Source organism: Ranitomeya imitator, chromosome 10, assembly GCF_032444005.1.
Source record: "Ranitomeya imitator isolate aRanImi1 chromosome 10, aRanImi1.pri, whole genome shotgun sequence".
NCBI lineage: Eukaryota > Metazoa > Chordata > Amphibia > Anura > Dendrobatidae > Ranitomeya > Ranitomeya imitator.
This window is the reverse complement of record NC_091291.1, coordinates 139,710,375-139,730,997: the sequence shown is the minus strand read 5'-3', so window position 1 is coordinate 139,730,997 and position 20,623 is coordinate 139,710,375. Positions and strand designations below refer to the sequence as shown.

At 50.0% G+C, this 20,623-nt stretch overlaps 1 protein-coding gene across 2 annotated transcripts; it reads right to left on the bottom strand.

Annotated features, from left to right (window-relative positions):
* Positions 1-5,820: 5,820 nt before the first annotated feature.
* Positions 5,821-18,768, bottom strand: MFN2 (mitofusin 2). 2 transcript variants are annotated; one of them, XM_069741897.1, is made up of 19 exons: positions 18,646-18,762; positions 16,992-17,047; positions 16,732-16,913; positions 15,497-15,632; positions 15,134-15,296; positions 14,354-14,478; positions 13,986-14,094; positions 13,785-13,892; positions 11,714-11,867; positions 11,145-11,212; positions 10,708-10,829; positions 10,489-10,615; positions 9,325-9,429; positions 9,136-9,238; positions 8,785-9,005; positions 8,551-8,700; positions 8,272-8,468; positions 7,650-7,784; positions 5,821-7,425 (listed from the first exon to the last, which is right to left on the bottom strand). In XM_069741897.1, the coding sequence occupies exons 3-19, from the start codon at positions 16,907-16,909 to the stop codon at positions 7,359-7,361; spliced, it is 2,268 nt and encodes a 755-aa protein (XP_069597998.1). In that variant the 5' UTR covers positions 16,910-16,913; positions 16,992-17,047; positions 18,646-18,762; the 3' UTR covers positions 5,821-7,358. The 2 variants fall into 2 exon arrangements, with proteins under 2 accessions (XP_069597998.1, XP_069597997.1); XM_069741896.1 differs by lacking the exon at positions 16,992-17,047 and having other exon boundaries at positions 18,646-18,768.
* Positions 18,769-20,623: the final 1,855 nt, after the last annotated feature.

Below are 20,623 nucleotides of genomic sequence, written 5' to 3'. Positions count from 1 at the left end.
CCCCAGAGCTGCACTCACTATTCTGCTGGTGCAGTCACTGTGTACATACATTACATTACTGATCCTGAGTTACATCCTGTATTATACTCCAGAGCTGCACTCACTATTCTGCTGGTGCAGTCACTGTGTACATACATTACATTACTGATCCTGAGTTACATCCTGTATTATACCCCAGAGCTGCACTCACTATTCTGCTGGTGCAGTCACTGTGTACATACATTACATTACTGATCCTGAGTTACATCCTGTATTATACCCCAGAGCTGCACTCACTATTCTGCTGGAGCAGTCACTGTGTACATACATTACATTACTGATCCTGAGTTACATCCTGTATTATACTCCAGAGCTGCACTCACTATTCTGCTGGTGCAGTCACTGTGTACATACATTACATTACTGATCCTGAGTTACATCCTGTATTATACCCCAGAGCTGCACTCACTATTCTGCTGGAGCAGTCACTGTGTACATACATTACATTACTGATCCGGAGTTACATCCTGTATTATACTCCAGAGCTGCACTCACTATTCTGCTGGTGCAGTCACTGTGTACATACATTACTGATCCTGAGTTACATCCTGTATTATACTCCAGAGCTGCACTCACTATTCTGCTGGTGCAGTCACTGTGTACATACATTACATTACTGATCCTGAGTTACATCCTGTATTATACCCCAGAGCTGCACTCACTATTCTGCTGGAGCAGTCACTGTGTACATACATTACATTACTGATCCTGAGTTACATCCTGTATTATACCCCAGAGCTGCACTCACTATTCTGCTGGTGCAGTCACTGTGTACATACATTACTGATCCTGAGTTACATCCTGTATTATACTCCAGAGCTGTATTCACTATTCTGCTGGTGCAGTCACTGTGTACATACATTACATTACTGATCCTGAGTTACCTCCTGTATTATACCCCAGAGCTGCACTCACTATTCTGTTGGTGCAGTCACTGTGTACATACATTACATTACTGATCCTGAGTTACATCCTGTATTATACTCCAGAGCTGCACTCACTATTCTGCTGGTGCAGTCACTGTGTACATACATTACATTACTGATCCTGAGTTACATCCTGTATTATACCCCAGAGCTGCACTCACTATTCTGCTGGAGCAGTCACTGTGTACATACATTACATTACTGATCCTGAGTTACCTCCTGTATTATACCCCAGAGCCGCACTCACTATTCTGCTGGTGCAGTTACTGTGTACATACATTACTGATCCTGAGTTACATCCTGTATTATACCCCAGAGCTGCAATCACTATTCTGCTGGTGCAGTCACTGTGTACATACATTACTGATCCTGAGTTACATCCTGTATTATACCCCAGAGCTGCACTCACTATTCTGCTGGTGCAGTCACTGTGTACATACATTCCATTACTGATCCTGAGTTACATCCTGTATTATACCCCAGAGCTGCACTCACTATTCAGCTGGTGCAGTCACTGTGTACATACATTACATTACTGATCCTGAGTTACATCCTGTATTATACCCCAGAGCTGCACTCACTATTCAGCTGGTGCAGTCACTGTGTACATACATTACATTTCTGATCCTGAGTTACATCCTGTATTATACTCCAGAGCTGCACTCACTATTCAGCTGGTGCAGTCACTGTGTACATACATTACATTACTGATCCTGAGTTACATCCTGCATTATACCCCAGAGCTGCACTCACTATTCAGCTGGTGCAGTCACTGTGTACATACATTACATTTCTGATCCTGAGTTACATCCTGTATTATACTCCAGAGCTGCACTCACTATTCTGCTGGTGCAGTCACTGTGTACATACATTACATTACTGATCCTGAGTTACATCCTGTATTATACCCCAGAGCTGCACTCACTATTCTGCTGGTGCAGTCACTGTGTACATACATTACATTACTGATCCTGAGTTACATCCTGTATTATACTCCAGAGCTGCACTCACTATTCTGCTGGTGCAGTCACTGTGTACATACATTACATTACTGATCCTGAGTTACATCCTGTATTATACCCCAGAGCTGCACTCACTATTCTGCTGGAGCAGTCACTGTGTACATACATTACATTACTGATCCTGAGTTACCTCCTGTATTATACCCCAGAGCCGCACTCACTATTCTGCTGGTGCAGTTACTGTGTACATACATTACTGATCCTGAGTTACATCCTGTATTATACCCCAGAGCTGCACTCACTATTCAGCTGGTGCAGTCACTGTGTACATACATTACTGATCCTGAGTTACATCCTGTATTATACCCCAGAGCTGCACTCACTATTCTGCTGGTACAGTCACTGTGTACATATATTACATTTCTGATCCTGAGTTACATCCTGTATTATACTCCAGAGCTGCACTCACTATTCTGCTGGTGCAGTCACTGTGTACATACATTGCATTACTGATCCCGAGTTACATCCTGTATTATACTCCAGAGCTACACTCACTATTCTGCTGGTGCAGTCACTGTGTACATACATTACATTACTGATCCTGAGTTACATCCTGTATTATACCCCAGAGCTGCACTCACTATTCTGCTGGTGCAGTCACTGTGTACATACATTGCATTACTGATCCCGAGTTACATCCTGTATTATACTCCAGAGCTACACTCACTATTCTGCTGGTGCAGTCACTGTGTACATACATTACATTACTGATCCTGAGTTACATCCTGTATTATACCCTAGAGCTGCACTCACTATTCTGCTGGTGCAGTCACTGTGTACATACATTACTGATCCTGAGTTACATCCTGTATTATACCCTAGAGCTGCACTCACTATTCTGCTGGTGCAGTCACTGTGTACATACATTACATTACTGATCTTGAGTTATATCCTGTATTATACCCCAGAGCTGCACTCACTATTCTGCTGGTGCAGTCACTGTGTACATACATTACATTACTGATCTTGAGTTATATCCTGTATTATACTCCAGAGCTGCACTCACTATTCTGCTGGTGCAGTCACTGTGTACATACATTACATTACTGATCGTGAGTTATATCCTGTATTATACCCCAGAGCTGCACTCAGTATTCTGGTGTATATCCCATATAATACCACAGACGAGGATTTGGGAAAGGTTTTATTTCTGGGATGTAGGAGGTTACAGCCTTTCATGCTTGTGACATTATTAAATACATTGTAGATCAGCCATCATCACAAGAGCAGAACATAAAGTGCTTCTCAGCTCGCGGCGTCTTCTATCAGCAGCTTCTCGATTCAAGTCAAATCATATTTGGCAACAAAGAAGATGGGGAGGAGAGGGGGGGGGATCAGTAAGGGGGGGGATCATTGAGGAGAGGGGGGGGTGGATCAGTGAGAGGGGGGGAATCAGTGAGGAGAGGGGGGTGGATGAGTGAGGAGAGGGGGGGGGATCAGTGAGGAGAGGGGGGTGGATGAGTGAGGAGAGGGGGGTGGATGAGTGAGGAGAGGGAGGTGGATGAGTGAGGAGAGGGATGTGGATGAGTGAGGAGAGGGGGGTGGATGAGTGAGGAGAGGGGGTGGATCAGTGAGGAGAGGGGGTGGATCAATGAGGAGAGGGGGGTGGATCAGTGAGGAGAGGGGGGTGGATCAGTGAGGAGAGGGGGGGGGATCAGTGAGAGGGGGGGAATCAGTGAGGAGAGGGGGGTGGATGAGTGAGGAGAGGGGGGGGATCAGTGAGGAGAGGGGGTGGATGAGTGAGGAGAGGGGGGGGATCAGTGAGGAGAGGGGGGTGGATGAGTGAGGAGAGGGGTGGATGAGTGAGGAGAGGGGGGGATCAGTGAGGAGAGGGGGGGATCAGTGAGGAGAGGGGGGTGGATGAGTGAGGAGAGGGGGGTGGATGAGTGAGGAGAGGGGGTGGATGAGTGAGGAGAGGGGGGTGGATCAGTGAGGAGAGGGGGTGGATCAGTGAGGAGAGGGGGTGGATCAGTGAGGAGAGGGGGGTGGATCAGTGAGGAGAGGGGGGTGGATCAGTGAGGAGGGTGGATGAGTGAGGAGAGGGGGGTGGATGAGTGAGGAGAGGGGGGTGGATGAGTGAGGAGAGGGGGGTGGATGAGTGAGGAGAGGGGGGTGGATGAGTGAGGAGAGGGGGTGGATGAGTGAGGAGAGGGGGGTGGATGAGTGAGGAGAGGGGGGTGGAATCAGTGAGAAGGGGGGAATCAGTGAGAAGGGGGGAATCAGTGAGGAGGGGGGGTGGATGAGTGAGGAGAGGGGGTGGATCAGTGAGGAGGGGGGGGATCAGTGAGCAGAGGGGGTGGATCAGTGAGGAGAGGGGGTGGATCAGTGAGGAGAGGGGGTGGATCAGTGAGGAGAGGGGGTGGATCAGTGAGGAGAGGGGGGGATCAGTGAGGAGAGGGGTGTGGATGAGTGAGGAGAGGGGGGGGGATCAGTGAGGAGAGGGGGGGGGATCAGTGAGGAGAGGGGGGTGGATGAGTGAGGAGAGGGGGGTGGATGAGTGAGGAGAGGGGGTGGATGAGTGAGGAGAGGGGGGGGATCAGTGAGGAGAGGGGGTGGATGAGTGAGGAGAGGGGGGGATCAGTGAGGAGAGGGGGGTGGATGAGTGAGGAGAGGGGGGGATCAGTGAGGAGAGGGGGGGATCAGTGAGGAGAGGGGGGATCAGTGAGGAGAGGGGGGGATCAGTGAGGAGAGGGGGGTGGATGAGTGAGGAGAGGGGGGTGGATGAGTGAGGAGAGGGGGTGGATGAGTGAGGAGAGGGGGGTGGATCAGTGAGGAGAGGGGGTGGATCAGTGAGGAGGGTGGATCAGTGAGGAGAGGGGGGTGGATCAGTGAGGAGGGTGGATGAGTGAGGAGAGGGGGGTGGATGAGTGAGGAGAGGGGGGTGGATGAGTGAGGAGAGGGGGGTGGATGAGTGAGGAGAGGGGGGTGGATGAGTGAGGAGAGGGGGGTGGATGAGTGAGGAGAGGGGGTGGATCAGTGAGGAGAGGGGGTGGATCAGTGAGGAGAGGGGGTGGATCAGTGAGGAGAGGGGGGTGGATCAGTGAGGAGAGGGGGGTGGATCAGTGAGGAGGGTGGATGAGTGAGGAGAGGGGGGTGGATGAGTGAGGAGAGGGGGGTGGATGAGTGAGGAGAGGGGGGTGGATGAGTGAGGAGAGGGGGGTGGATGAGTGAGGAGAGGGGGTGGATGAGTGAGGAGAGGGGGGTGGATCACTGAGGAGAGGGGGTGGAATCAGTGAGAAGGGGGGAATCAGTGAGGAGGGGGGGTGGATGAGTGAGGAGAGGGGGTGGATCAGTGAGGAGGGGGTGGATCAGTGAGGAGGGGGGGGGATCAGTGAGCAGAGGGGGTGGATCAGTGAGGAGAGGGGGTGGATCAGTGAGGAGAGGGGGTGGATCAGTGAGGAGAGGGGGTGGATCAGTGAGGAGGGGGTGGATCAGTGAGGAGGGGGGGGGATCAGTGAGGAGAGGGGGTGGATCAGTGAGGAGAGGGGGGGAATCAGTGAGGAGGGGGGGGGATCAGTGAGGAGAGGGGGGGAATCAGTGAGGAGAGGGGATCAGTGAGTAGAGAGGGGGGGGGATCAGTGAGAAGGGGGGAATCAGTGAGGGGGGCGGTGCCCAGAATTCATCTCAGTGTTATTAGACACGGCATAAACCACCAATCAGAACGTGCTTACAGGGGTCTCACACCCGAGATGACCGATATATGATGTATTTTTACTGCTGCTGGGAATAATCTCAGCCTCGCCCCCAGGTGGACAATGACAGTATTACAGTTATGATTAATATAGGAGGAAGGGGCTTTAGAATAAGGGAAATGTGTCTAGTAAATGGACAAATTCTGAATCCGCTCGCTCTTTTTATTATTAAGCTGGAAAACGACATAACACTGGGGCAATAATAATCAAGCCACATCTCGTTAGATAGGATAATGAATACCAGTGATCTCCAGCCAGTCTGCACGCCGTCAGAGCCTGTTGGGATTTTTATTTTTGCAAAAGGCGCATCTGAAAAAGGTAAAAAGTAAACCCAGCCGCACCAATGTGCATTAACTCAAAACATTCTCATTTTATATATTTACAGATTGGCTCTAATGCCACAGACAAGACATAAATAATCTGACATCACACAGGGATATGAGTGGGGATCACGAGGACGGGGGGGGGGGGGGGGGGGGGATCAGTGCACGAGTTTCCGCTAATCTCAGCATCACCTATAATCTAGATTCCTTTCATATAACATGCAGGATCGCTATTATTCCTACACTTGCACGTACGAGTCAAACTCTTCCTATTCTTGGTCTACCGAAAAATAAGACTGGGTCCAATACACACAGGGCGACCGAAACTCAGTGTGGAGAGGACAAAGGGTTATATCCAGCCTCATATTCCATAGTCCATGGCCGCCAGACCAGAGCCCTGCAAAGGACGACCCCACTCCATCAGACTGCAGCGGAAATATTCAGTGACCCGAGAAGCAGCAGGACCCCCGAAAGGCATCGAGCTGCTGGGGGGGACGAGGCCACTGATCTGGGGTTGTCCAAACTGGATGAATAATTTTATGGACGTGGGGAACTTTCTGATTCTTGCAGGTTTTATGGAAATTAATCTGAATGATTCTATAATGAAAAGTTTTGCAACTTTCTAATAAACTTAGCATTTAAAATTCCTCACAATTGGCAACATCTCTGCTTGCTGGCAGCAAAAGGGACTGAGTACATGTCCTGACCTAAAATTCAGGACACAATTGTAGCAAACTCACAACGGTGAGATGCGCTTTTGGTCAGGATGAGTTTATCAGTTGCAAGTTCATATAAATGTTTCCAGTCACTATAAGTAAGCAGAGATCTTGGGAAAAAAAAAAAATGTGTTTAATTACATAATCGTTTCCTTTATACTAATGGAGACCTCTTAAATGTAGGTTCAGCCTGTGATCCGGATCAATATTAATAATCCACAGAACAAACACTAATTACTTCTTCCTTCTTGAACCAGAATCTCTAAAATTGGTGAAACGTCAGGTCAGAAGCAGCAGGGAAACGGGACAACCGAATACTCAAGTCCTTCATGTCAGCTGTCCGGTGTCTCATGACATTTTGGGCACAGTTGCATTTTCTGGCATCTTTGGGGTCTTCGTTACTATCCCAGCATCCTTTGCAGCAGTATAGCGTGATGAGAAGCTGCGTACGATTTGTGAGCCCAGAGATGGCAGTGATCAGAGAGTACAGAAGTCCCGGACAGTTCATGTAAACTATGCGCATTAGAAGGTAGGTCACGTCTGAGCATGTAGTGGTGGAGGAGAGGTCGCGACACGTGACTCTACGGAGAAAGTGGTTATAGAAATTCCCATTCGCTGGCGCTACAGTATCGTGGCCCCATCAGCTCTGCTCCAAGTACTGGTGCGTGAACATATTGAGTTCGCTGTCCAACCAGCCAGCTTTATTTCTGGGGGGAAAAAAAAAAACAAGAACACAATTTCCTATAATTTATCATTTGAGTTATAAATGAATCATTATATAACACAATCTCGCTCTTTACAAAACGTGTGAAAATGTGTTACCTACTGCAGCCACTAGGTGGCAGATTTGTATGCAAGCCAATGGGAGTAATAGCCGTGTACAGGTCGCCCTCTAGTGGTGGCAACAGCAGATGCAATGTGATCATTTTACCTTAATAACTTGGCTCGGCTCTGCAGACTCTCCAGGACCTCGATCTTTTTATTCAGCGCAGCGATGTCTTGCTCTAGGTTTTCTCTGGTGACGTCCACCTGCTGACACAAGTGGGAGAATGTCCCGGAGAGCTCCCTGAAAGTATATAGAGAAGAGACTAGTAATCGTCCACAGGGTACAGCTGCACAGAAACTGCACAAGACATGATTAGGACTATGCACTACAATATTGGCACAGAGGCGAGGTCCTGTCTGGGGCCAAAAAATACATGCTGGGGCAGCAGGTCATGACAGCCTGGAGGGGATGGGAAGGAGCAGGTCCCGACAGCCAGCGAGAGGAAGTGTGGGGGGGGGGGGTAAGAAAAGTAAAGACAGTCGGGTGGTGGGAAGGAAGGGTGGTGAGGGGCGAGGACAGCAGGTTATGACAGCTGGGAGGGGGGGGAGGGGACATCGGTGGAGGGGACATCGGTGGCGGAGAGGAGACATCGGTGGCGGAGAGGAGACATCGGTGGCGGGGAGGAGACATCGGTGGCGGGGAGGAGACATCGGTGGCGGGGAGGAGACATTGGTGGCGGGGAGGAGACATTGGTGGCTGCAGCTCTGCACGGATGCGTCTCACTCACTGTTGCACTTGGTGGCTGCAGTTGGAGCCGGTGTAGCTGACAATTAGCTGCAGTTTCTCAGCTGCGTAGTCCACAAATTGCCGCTTGAAGGCCCTTTCCTTCGCTTTCGTGGTCCATGTGAGGCGCTCATATACGTAGAGGAGTCCGTAAAGGCCAAAAGACAAGGCGATGAGCCGCCAGCCCACGGCCTTCCAGACCTGGGATAAGAGGAGGCCGCATCATGTAAGGGAGGATGAAACGCTCCATGCATCACTATGGCCCCAACCCCCGAGCACTCACCACTCCTCCCACCACCAGAATACCCATGGATGTTCGGGAGGTCAAAGAAGCCAATCCGGTCACCATCGACACCATCAGTTCCTCCTGAGTCATGGCGCCCTGCTGCATTGGGGGCATGCTGGGATTCACCGGGGTCATTGCACGTGGTATCTGGAGACAGTGGTGACACATAAGATTTAAAACCGATAAAAAGCTGCAAACCGCACAATGACCTGTGATGGCCGCGTCACCCACCTGGTCGTTGTAGGGCATCAGCGCTCTGCGGCCGTTCTTGGGTCCTAGGAACCTGTTCACAAGCATCGTCCACCCGAGAGAGAAGTGAAACTGGACGTCTTCTTGGAAGTCGGCGCAAAGTTTATCACAGCTCAGGTCGTAGCTGAGACTGAAGCTCTGGCGGGGAACCAACAAGTCGATCTGGGAACGTGCGGGGGATGGGAGAAGAGGGAACAGCCCATCTACACAGAGAGGGATGAGAAGCCACTTAGCCTTACATGGATTCTCCAGTGCCGCGCACTCCCACACATCATTTTGCATAGGAGCTGTGCACATAAAACGGTGGGAGATTTAATCGAGGTGTTTTCTTACCAATCATCTCCTGCTGCGTGGTCTGCAGGGACACAGAGATGGTGCTGGAGCAGCGATCAGACAGGTTCCTGCCCAGCCCTTCCTCTATGTGGCGATGCAGCTCCTGGGGGGGGGGGATGAGAGAAGAAGCATTTGTAACAAGACGACAGAGACTCCGGGACAAGGACCTCGGAAATCAAAGTTTCTTACGTTTTTATAAACTTTAAGGACAACAGAGGATGGATGAAACTCCATCTGGAAGTCGTCTACCAGCACAGAGAGGCGGCGGATCTCCTCAGCCATGGCGTTCGACACCTGAAACAGCCAAGATATTACACATCCTCATTTAAACCCCGTACATGAATCGCACTCTCACCTGTCGCTCCACCTGGGGTGTCAGCCATCCCTCCTCATTTAAACCCCGTACATGAGTCGCACTCTCACCTGCCGCTCCACCCGGGGTGTCAGCCATCCCTCCTCATTTACACCCCATACATGAGTCACTCTCACCTGCCGCTCCACCCGGGGTGTCAGCCATCCCTCCTCATTTACACCCCGTACATGAGTCACTCTCACCTGTCGCTCCACCCGGGGTGTCAGCCATCCCTCCTCATTTACACCCCATACATGAGTCACTCTCACCTGCCGCTCCACCCGGGGTGTCAGCCATCCCTCCTCATTTACACCCCGTACATGAGTCACTCTCACCTGTCGCTCCACCCGGGGTGTCAGCCATCCCTCCTCATTTACAGCCCATACATGAGTCACTCTCACCTGCCGCTCCACCCGGGGTGTCAGCCATCCCTCCTCATTTACACGCCGTACATGAGTCACTCTCACCTGTCGCTCCACCCGGGGTGTCAGCCATCCCTCCTCATTTACACCCCATACATGAGTCACTCTCACCTGCCGCTCCTCCCGGGGTGTCAGCCATCCCTCCTCATTTACACCCCGTACATGAGTAACTCTCACCTGTCGCTCCACCCGGGGTGTCAGCCATCCCTCCTCATTTACACCCCATACATGAGTCACTCTCACCTGCCGCTCCACCCGGGGTGTCAGCCATCCCTCCTCATTTACACCCCGTACATGAGTCACTCTCACCTGTCGCTCCACCCGGGGTGTCAGCCATCCCTCCTCATTTACACCCCGTACATGAGTCGCTATCTCACCTGTCACTCTACCCGGCGTGTCAGCCATCCCTCCTCAGTTACACCCCGTACATGAGTCGCTATCTCACCTGTTGCTCCACCCGGGGTGTCAGCCATCCCTCCTCATTTACACCCCGTACATGAGTCGCTATCTCACCTGTCGCTGTACCCGGCGTGTCAGCCATCCCTCCTCAGTTACACCCCTTACGATTCACTTTCTCACCTGTCGCTCCACCTCGTCCGTGATCTGCTTGATTTTCATCCTGTAATCCTCCGTCAGGAGTTCCAGCTGCTTCTCGATGAATTCCAGTCGGTCCCTGAACATCTCGCGCTTTTCCAGGCAATAAACCCTGCGGAGGATATACAGTACGTATATGACAGAAATGCCACAAGGGGACTGTGGTGGAGACCCCTCGCAGGTGGTCCTATGCCGCACTCGCACCTCTGCTCCTGGGCCGCCACGTGCACCGACTCCATGATCTGACGCAGGACCTCCGCTATGTGCTTGGCTCGCATCGTATGCTGCTCAAACTTTGTCTTTACCGCCGACTGAGAGATGCATTCCTGCCGGAGTAACAGGGAGCAATCTTATAGAAATATTTCATGGCATTCACCTTAAGGAACCAAAGATTCTAAAAGCCAATGCAAAATTCTGAGCAACAAGCAGAGCTGAATCCTGACAGTGTGTGTGCTACAACGATTAAGATGCGGCATGCTTCAGTGCTTGGAGACAACTTGCCCCAGCCAGAAAAAGTCTTTACGGCTTGGAAAACAGATAAGGTGCGATTCCCAGCGGTGGGTTTCCAGTGCGCAGCCACCGAGCCCGGCAATACCTAAGGGGGAGGACGGGAACCGACCCCCGAGCCTGTAATGTCATACCTCAAATCTCCTCTCAAAGTTCTGGAACTCAAACATCCTCCCTTGAAAACCTTCAGCTAAAGCGCCACCTAGAGGCAAGAAATAGATAAAAAAAAGGAGTCAGTCTACAGAAAAATCATCTCAACTTGTTAGAAAAGGCCCTGCGTGAATAAAGTGGTTACAAAGTGTCTCACTATCAGGATCCCCAGTGATCAGCAGTGATCTGGGAGGATCCTGGCAACTGGAGGAGATCTATTACATTCACATACAGGAGGGATGTGACGCTCGCCCTCAACATTCTCCACTCTCGTCAAGCAATGAAGCCCCCATCTATTAAAGGTATATGAGAATGAGTTTTGAAATCCAGACAACCCCTTTAAATTTACAGAATTCTGTTTTCTATTTTTCATTAACTTGACCACTGTCTCCAATCTGTGGCTCTCTACCTGATTCAGAACTACAACTCTTACGGCTGCCATTGCATACTGGGAGTTGTAGTCCTGAAACATCCGATGAGCAAAACTGAACACAGTAGGATTTGTTTTCCGCTTCCCCTGTGAGCGGACGGTCGCTGGCGCAGGTTCCGGTACCTCCTTCGGGCATTCCCTGAGCTTTCTGTATCCGGGCGTTAAGAACTTCCTTGGCAGACACAAAGAAAATGCGATCTCCTGCCTGGGTTCGATCCAAGACTCCGAGCTCATCCACCAAGAAACTGGTGCAGCGCTCCATGTGCTGCCGGCGAACCTGCGGAGAAAGGAGCACGGTAATATCAGCAGGAGACGGCAGAAAAATGGCCGCGGGTTCTACCAGTAGGTGACCCCCTTCTTTCCAGTGATCGGACCCCCACTAATCAGAAAGGGGGTTTCTAGTCTAAACAATGTCAGATTACAGATCGATTTCCTGTTTGTAGCCGACACACGGATGACACCGAGCAGAGGTATTTTATCTATCCCAGACATGGGGCAGAGAGGACAGGAAACACAGAGACCCCAAGGAATCCAAATACACCCCATTACATAACTGTGACAATGCGCTGCACCTAAGTGTACAGCTTCACCAGCAGAATAGTGAGTGCAGCTCTGGAGTATAATACAGGATGTAACTCAGGATCAGTAATGTATGTACACAGTGACTGCACCAGCAGAATAGTGAGTGCAGCTCTGGGGTATAATACAGGATGTAACTCAGGATCAGTAATGTAATCTATGTACACAGTGACTGCACCAGCAGAATAGTGAGTGCAGCTCTGGAGTATAATACAGGATGTAACTCAGGATCAGTAATGTAATGTATGTACACAGTGACTGCACCAGCAGAATAGTGAGTGCAGCTCTGGAGTATAATACAGGAGGTAACTCAGGATCAGTAATGTAATGTATGTACACAGTGACTGCACCAGCAGAATAGTGAGTGCAGCTCTGGAGTATAATACAGGAGGTAACTCAGGATCAGTAATGTAATGTATGTACACAGTGACTGCACCAGCAGAATAGTGAGTGCAGCTCTGGAGTATAATACAGGATGTAACTCAGGATCAGTAATGTAATGTATGTACACAGTGACTGCACCAGCAGAATAGTGAGTGCAGCTCTGGAGTATAATACAGGAGGTAACTCAGGATCAGTAATGTAATGTATGTACACAGTGACTGCACCAGCAGAATAGTGAGTGCAGCTCTGGAGTATAATACAGGAGGTAACTCAGGATCAGTAATGTAATGTATGTACACAGTGACTGCACCAGCAGAATAGTGAGTGCAGCTCTGGAGTATAATACAGGATGTAACTCAGGATCAGTAATGTATGTACACAGTGACTGCACCAGCAGAATAGTGAGTGCAGCTCTGGAGTATAATACAGAGTGTAAATCAGGATCAGTAATGTAATGTATGTACACAGTGACTGCACCAGCAGAATAGTGAGTGCAGCTCTGGAGTATAATACAGGATGTAACTCAGGATCAGTAATGTAATGTATGTACACAGTGACTGCACCAGCAGAATAGTGAGTGCAGCTCTGGAGTATAATACAGAATGTAAATCAGGATCAGTAATGTAATGTATGTACACAGTGACTGCACCAGCAGAATAGTGAGTGCAGCTCTGGAGTATAATACAGGAGGTAACTCAGGATCAGTAATGTAATGTATGTACACAGTGACTGCACCAGCAGAATAGTGAGTGCAGCTCTGGAGTATAATACAGGATGTAACTCAGGATCAGTAATGTAATGTATGTACACAGTGACTGCACCAGCAGAATAGTGAGTGCAGCTCTGGAGTATAATACAGGATGTAACTCAGGATCAGTAATGTAATGTATGTACACAGTGACTGCACCAGCAGAATAGTGAGTGCAGCTCTGGAGTATAATACAGAGTGTAAATCAGGATCAGTAATGTAATGTATGTACACAGTGACTGCACCAGCAGAATAGTGAGTGCAGCTCTGGAGTATAATACAGGAGGTAACTCAGGATCAGTAATGTAATGTATGTACACAGTGACTGCACCAGCAGAATAGTGAGTGCAGCACTGGGGTATAATACAGAATGTAACTCAGGATCAGTAATGTAGTGATATTCTATATTAGTGACTATATTTTTATCATCTAGTTTTCCAAGAAGCAGATAAAATGTTACAGGGAAGCCCACGTCCTCCTCACCTCGTCCATATATTCCGGTTCTGAGGCAGACGCATCCCACCGGTTGTTCAGGATAAAGATGTTTGGTCGGGACAGACGTTCATTCACTTTGTGGAAAAACTGCTTCTCCTATGATGGGAGAGACGATGCGGTAATGTAAAGTATGGTGGAGGAGCCATTATACAAGGTGATCACAGAGAAGGGGACACGACCAGCACTCACTGTCTGCATGAGGGTGGACTCAGAATTCGCCACCAAGACAAACACATCGGCATCGAGGCAGAACTTATCGATCCAGCTGTCCAGCTCAGTGGTGACATCAATGCCGGGGCTGCAAACAGACAATATGGCGAGTTACAGAGCTGCGCTGCCAGGGTGCAGGGTGAGGGCGGTAGAGCGGCGCCGTGTGATGGCGGCATTCACTAGTAACAAAGATCTAATAAATGACAGCTCCGTCCAATGGTTCCAGAGACAAAGTCTGATACAGGAGAGCGATCGCCGGAGACACCAGAGCCCCCAATACCACCAATCGCTGCTGTACTGCGCAGCGCCTCAGTGTGGGTGGTCCGCACATGGTCGGTGGTCTCTACCTGTCCATCAGCACCAGGTCGTCCTTCAGCAGGGGGCATTTGGCATTGGGCCACATAACGCTGACCATGGAGCCCGAGTCCAGCAGGTCGTCCTGATGAAGAGCGTGAGCGAGCTGCATCACCGTCTGCAGAGAAGGGGAAAGCGAGGATGAATGGACGGATGTCTGCGTAGATACGGATGTGGTGCAACAACTTATGGGGCGGGACAAGATTAGCTCTTCTAAAAAAAAAAAAAAAAAAAGAGCGCCAAACTAGTCTACAGGTCGTGTGGGGTACTGCAGCTCAGCACTATTCACTTCAATGAAGATGAGCTGCAGTACCAAACACAACCAGTGCACAGGTGTGGCGCTGCTCAGGAATCCTGTACATCTAAAAGGTCATTGCAGTCATGAGTTAAAGGGGTTCTCTGGTGACGGCCTGAACCGCACTGATGACAGCGTGACTCCATATACTTGTGTGTAAGATCCTTGGAGAATGTGCTGGAATCCGGGCAAGTATCTAGAACTCCCTCACATCTTCTGATACATAAGCGAGCGGCGCCGGAGAACCCCTTTAAAAACAACTCACTGCAAGTTTTACCATCTGCTTGCTGTCAATGAGTGGAAGACAGAGGAGCTGGCTGGACAGATCTGCAAAAAGCGCCGGAGGAAACCAAACAGCAAATGTCCATAAAATGTTCACAGCGCTGATAAGGACAAGAAGCAGAGATGTGGGGATGATTCGGCACCGGCACTGCTGCCCCCTATGGGACACAGGCAGCATGGCGGGTGCGGGGGTCACCTTGACGCTTTTCTTCTCCTCGGACCCGTCAGTCAGGAGATACGACTCGTTCCCGTCAGTCCCCTCCACTCGCAGGAAGCAGTTGGTGGTGTGGCCGATCCCGGACGGCAGGACCTTGTCCCACAGCATGGCGTTAATCACCGTGCTCTTCCCATTGCTGGTCCTGGAGCAGGAAGAAGATGAACATGAGACGATGCAGGGGGGATCCTCGCCGCCATCCAAGTGCGCACACAGTTATATATATATGTGTATAGAGGAGCGACACGAGAAGGTTGTAAGAGGCTGTGAAACAGCCGCCTCCTGAAGAATTACAAGTTATTTCCTAACATATACATTTCTCCAGCGGCGACAGGCGCCCCCTACCTGCCAAAAAAGGCCACCTTCATGTGCCGCCTGGCCAGCACCTCGCTGATGCCCTTCACATTGGTGAGATAGCCCTTCACCTCCAGGACCTGCTCCTCCGAGACCACCGGATCCAGCTCTGCATTCTGGTAGGTTTCTAAATAGCCAGCAAACAGGTTACATAATGAGAGCTATTGTCCTCTGTTGTCAGCCATTCCACAGTGAAACTCATAACAGCTATTGTCCTGTGTTGTCAGCCATTCCGTACTACAAGTCATAACAGCTATTGTCCTCTGTTGTCAGCCATTCCATACTACAAGTCATAACAGCTATTGTCCTCTGTTGTCAGCCATTCCATACTACAAGTCATAACAGCTATTGTCCTCTGTTGTCAGCCATTCCATACTACAAGTCATAACAGCTATTGTCCTCTGTTGTCAGCCATTCCGTACTACAAGTCATAACAGCTATTGTCCTCTGTTGTCAGCTATTCCGTACTACAAGTCATAACAGCTATTGTCCTCTGTTGTCAGCCATTCCATACTACAAGTCATAACAGCTATTGTCCTCTGTTGTCAGCCATTCCATACTACAAGTCATAACAGCTATTGTCCTCTGTTGTCAGCCATTCCGTACTACAAGTCATAACAGCTATTGTCCTCTGTTGTCAGCCATTCCGTACTACAAGTCATAACAGCTATTGTCCTCTGTTGTCAGCTATTCCGTACTACAAGTCATAACAGCTATTGTCCTGTGTTATCAGCCATTCCGTACTACAAGTCATAACAGCTATTGTCCTCTGTTGTCAGCCATTCCACAGTGTAACTCATAACAGCTATTGTCCTGTGTTATCAGCCATTCCGTACTACAAGTCATAACAGCTATTGTCCTCTGTTGTCAGCTATTCCGTACTACAAGTCATAACAGCTATTGTCCTCTGTTGTCAGCCATTCCATACTACAAGTCATAACAGCTATTGTCCTCTGTTGTCAGCCATTCCATACTACAAGTCATAACAGCTATTGTCCTCTGTTGTCAGCCATTCCATACTACAAGTCATAACAGCTATTGTCCTCTGTTGTCAGCCATTCCATACTACAAGTCATAACAGCTATTGTTCTCTGGTGTCAGCCATTCCCTGCTATAATGCAATCTCACAGAATCCCTGGAGTTCCCTTCTCCAGACATGACATCTCGTCCTCCAGTCACACCCGAAGCTGCATACGATCCTGCATCCACATTTCATGCTTTCTCACCCTCCAGGAAGCTGAAGCTTTCCTGGATGTAGGCCCCGAGCTGATCGAAGATTCCATTGATCTTCTTCTTGGCGGTGACGAAGTGCTTGAGGGGGGAGGCGTTGACCTCAGCCATGTATCTCTTATCCTTCTTCTTGCTGGAGATTTTAATTGTTGGTCGGGCGAACAGCAGGGACATCTCGCTGCAGAAGGGAAACACGACGATTACGATTTGCAGACAATGTGGTGAAGATTTCTGCACACGGCACACGTATACTGACCAGCCGTCACACCGCGCGGACGCCACGCCGAGCCAACACAGCCGAACCGTTAACCCCTATCAGCAGAAGTAGACGGAGTGAAACAATGTATCAGGAAACAGAACAGCGGACAAGAGGAGCGACAGGAGGGACAGGTAGTTCTAATGGGAAATGATGGCGATCCTGCCACCAGGGGGCGACCTCCCGGGTCTCTGACTATAACACAATGTATCCATGGGGCTCAGAGTCCAGAAACTAAAGTTATTCTCTGTAAATGTTACACTTGATATAAATCTATCAGGACTTTCAGGATCTCTGCTTGCTGTCATTCAGTAGGAACCTTCCACCGGCTTTGGTCATGCAGTGATCACACGCGGCTCCTTACAGGGGTAATAAAGCTCCGCGTGTCTGACCGTGGCGTCATCCGATAACCCACCAGCTACTGATTCCCACTGTATGTACTTGTGACCACTGCAGCTAATCACTGGCTGCAGCATTGGACACAAGGTCACAGGAGGGGAAAGCTCGGAGATCCACGTAGACCCCCGCAGAGGTACAGAGGGGGGCGGCAGACAAATAGTGTTTTCATTTTATGTACATACAGGGGGTCTGTCAGAAAAGAAGATATGGCACTAGATCGCCCCTTTAAACAATGAGGGTCCGTAATAAATGTGCTGGAAAGTGCTAGATACAGAAGGTTTGTTACAACGGGGGACCCCTTTATCCCCCCTATATGAACAACGTTCACGCTCATGGAGACCAGAAGAGGCAGCATGCTGCTGTGGCACCACAACTCTCAGCATGTCCTGTCACTTCTGCTGCAGACCCCCGATGATTGTATTGGCAGGGAGCCATAGGTCCAGCGGACCCCTCAGCGGCTCACAGACCTCGCCGGCCGGGTATCTGTGTGAGGGGGCGCCTATACGTAGGCACAGCGGGGTCTGTGTCTCGCCCGTCACCAGGAGACGTCTCCTTCATGGTCATAAATCGTGATGAACCCTGAGCCCGATGCACATCTATTACAGCTGCTGGGGAACTACAACTCCCAGCAGGCCCAGCCAGCCTGCAGAGCTGGAGATCGCAACAGACGGAGGGTCCCAGGCTGGAGTTATGGCCGCACGGTGACCCTCAGGGTTATATGGGGGCATTACGTCCTCCCTGATCTGTGGGGTCCGGTTCTGACACCAGGGTCCCCGATCAGTGGCCGCAGCCGTCACCGTATATGGGGGGCACGGAATGTGGTGGGAGGCCGGGGCTCTGCTCTATCAGATGCCGGATTACGGGGGGATTCTTGGTGGCGTCTCTGGTACTGGGGGAGGGACATTCGCGACCCTCTCCCCCATTTACAGGGTCGCACTGACCCAGATCTCTGCACCGTGCGCCCCTCCACCAGGACCGACAGCCCTCAGTGACCCCGACACCCGGCACCGTCAGAGGACGTTTATTTACGGCAGAATGTCATCTGTCCCGGGGACATTTCTAAGGTTTGGTCAATTTCACAGTAAAAACAAATTAACGGCGCATCGTCCTAGACCCGCCCGATACTCCGGACTGGGAGCAGGTGATGCCGGAGTAAAGGAGTGTCCAATATTATCGCACAGAAACCGCACTCAGTCTCATGTCTGTGTCTGATATCGTGACATCACAGCTCCCCCGATATATCACGTGTCAGTACCTCGGGTGCTCTCGCCTCACACGGTGCCCGGACACACAGCCGCCGCCGCCGCGCCCATCCCCGGTCTGTGACACCTGAGCGGCCTGTGAAGGACAGGAAGCGGCCGCCAGCACAGCCCCGCCCAAAACCGGCAGACCCCGCCCTCCCCTGCACCTGATTGGCTGGGAGACGTCACTATGCTAATCAGCCGAACACTAGAGCGATAGAGACAGTCTGCCCTCCGGTCTCCTTCTAGTGAAGACAGTCCATAGAACAAAGCGGGAAGAGACTCCAGGAAAATGGCCGCTAAGGAGTCGCCTGTGGGGCAAGTTCTAGCCTCGCTGTTTTAGCTCTGCCGGATACGTGTAAGCCAGGATGGGTGTAGAAATGTGGAGAAGCCATGTGACAATCGGGAGAGTCCCCAGGTCACAAAGGCGGAGGATGCGACATTGCTGCGATTTTTTTTTTTACTCAATAAATTTTTATTGAAAATTTTCGATTTATATATATAAGATAATAAGAAAACTATCAAAATAAAGCTTTAAATGTAATCCGTACAGTAATGCATGTAAATAGCTAAGACGCAATCATGCGAACTAACAAAAGTGGGAGATGGGGGAAGTGGGGGGGGAGATAGGGGAAGGGGGGGGGGGGCAAGTGGGGGGGGGGAGAAGTGGGGGGTGGGGGAGCCTGAGGGAAACAGTGTCCAAGGTCCGGAGACTGTGGGGAGATATTCTGAATCCGACTGACCCTTGTAGGTCTAGTACAGGATCGGCAGGAGGAGGATGGTCGGTGTATTCCAATAGAACAAGCCCAACATGAGAGATACATGTCTGATTTTCTCCAACAAGCTCCCAACCTCCTAAATGTTGCAAATTTGCAACTATTGTCTAGAAATATATAAGAAGTCATTGTATTTTCATTTTATACCTCTCTAATCGTTTGAATTGTTAATTGTTTGTTATCATTGAACTTTGACACAGAGTCTTCTGACCTGATGGTGCCTTTTTTTGTAACCTAGCGAAACTATTTATACCTGTGATGCCTGAATGTTCTGTGTGGTATTTCCTGATGAAGGGGGCATGAGACCCCTGAAACGCGTAGAATAAAACCACTGTGAATCAACTTTACTCTCCTGAAATTCATCTTAGCGGCAGCGCAGAACTGTAACTACAAATCTCCCTTTGAAGACGTTATTTTCTGTGGATCTGCAGCAGCCGCTATCTGTCTAATCTCATCCTAACCAGGTGAGCACATGTGGTGTAAGGAGGATAAGACCCTGTCCTGCGCTTTGTCTCCCCATTGTTTTGCAATAGTCACCTCCCGCTGGAGGAATCGGGTGCTGCTCCCTGTTGTCATAGTTTGCTACAATGTGTCAGTGCAGGTGAAACATATTAATATAGATTGATAAGGGTGCATCAAGTTCTGGAAAAAATGGCTGCTAGTGCTGCCTATGGTAGGTGCATAGTGCCCCCTACTGGTCGGGGTCTTTGCTGATTGATAGTTGAGGTACAAGACAGATTGTGATACAGACTATGAGCCAGTAATACATGTGTGATATGTAGTCAGTGATATAGTCAATAATACATGTGTGATATATATATGATGCACACGGGATGATGATCAGTCACTGACATTATACGACTTAGGCCGGCGTCACACTGGCGTATTGCATCCGATGCGAGATCATAGGATGCGATATGCTAATGACACTCGAAGCAGAGCGGGAGCTGAGTGTCATGCGTCTGTGCTCCGATTCTCTCACACAGGGAGGATCGGAGCACAGCGGCGGATAAATTAATTTCTCCATCTCCTCCATTGCTGGGGTCCGCTTATAGCGCACATCACTCGGATGATATCCAAGTGGTGTGCGCTGTCCCATAGGCTTAAGCCCATAGGCTTATATGGGTGCGAGTGAGCCGAGAGTTTTCCTCGGTCCGAGACAATCGCAGCATGCTGACCGAGGAAAACGGCCGACAAAAAGTCAGCTGCTGGGAGC

What these genes read in the sequence shown, in the direction of transcription:
- MFN2 (XM_069741896.1), bottom strand. Translation starts at nt 16,909, where the DNA reads ATGTCCCTGCTGTTCGCCCGACCAACAATTAAAATCTCCAGCAAGAAG. An exon ending in AGGAGAAGAAAAGCGTCAAG is followed by an intron (nt 14,479 to 15,133) that starts GTGACCCCCGCA and finishes CCTTCTCTGCAG; the next exon opens with ACGGTGATGCAGCTCGCTCA. An exon ending in TTCTGGTGGTGGGAGGAGTG is followed by an intron (nt 8,469 to 8,550) that starts GTGAGTGCTCGG and finishes CTCTTATCCCAG; the next exon opens with GTCTGGAAGGCCGTGGGCTG.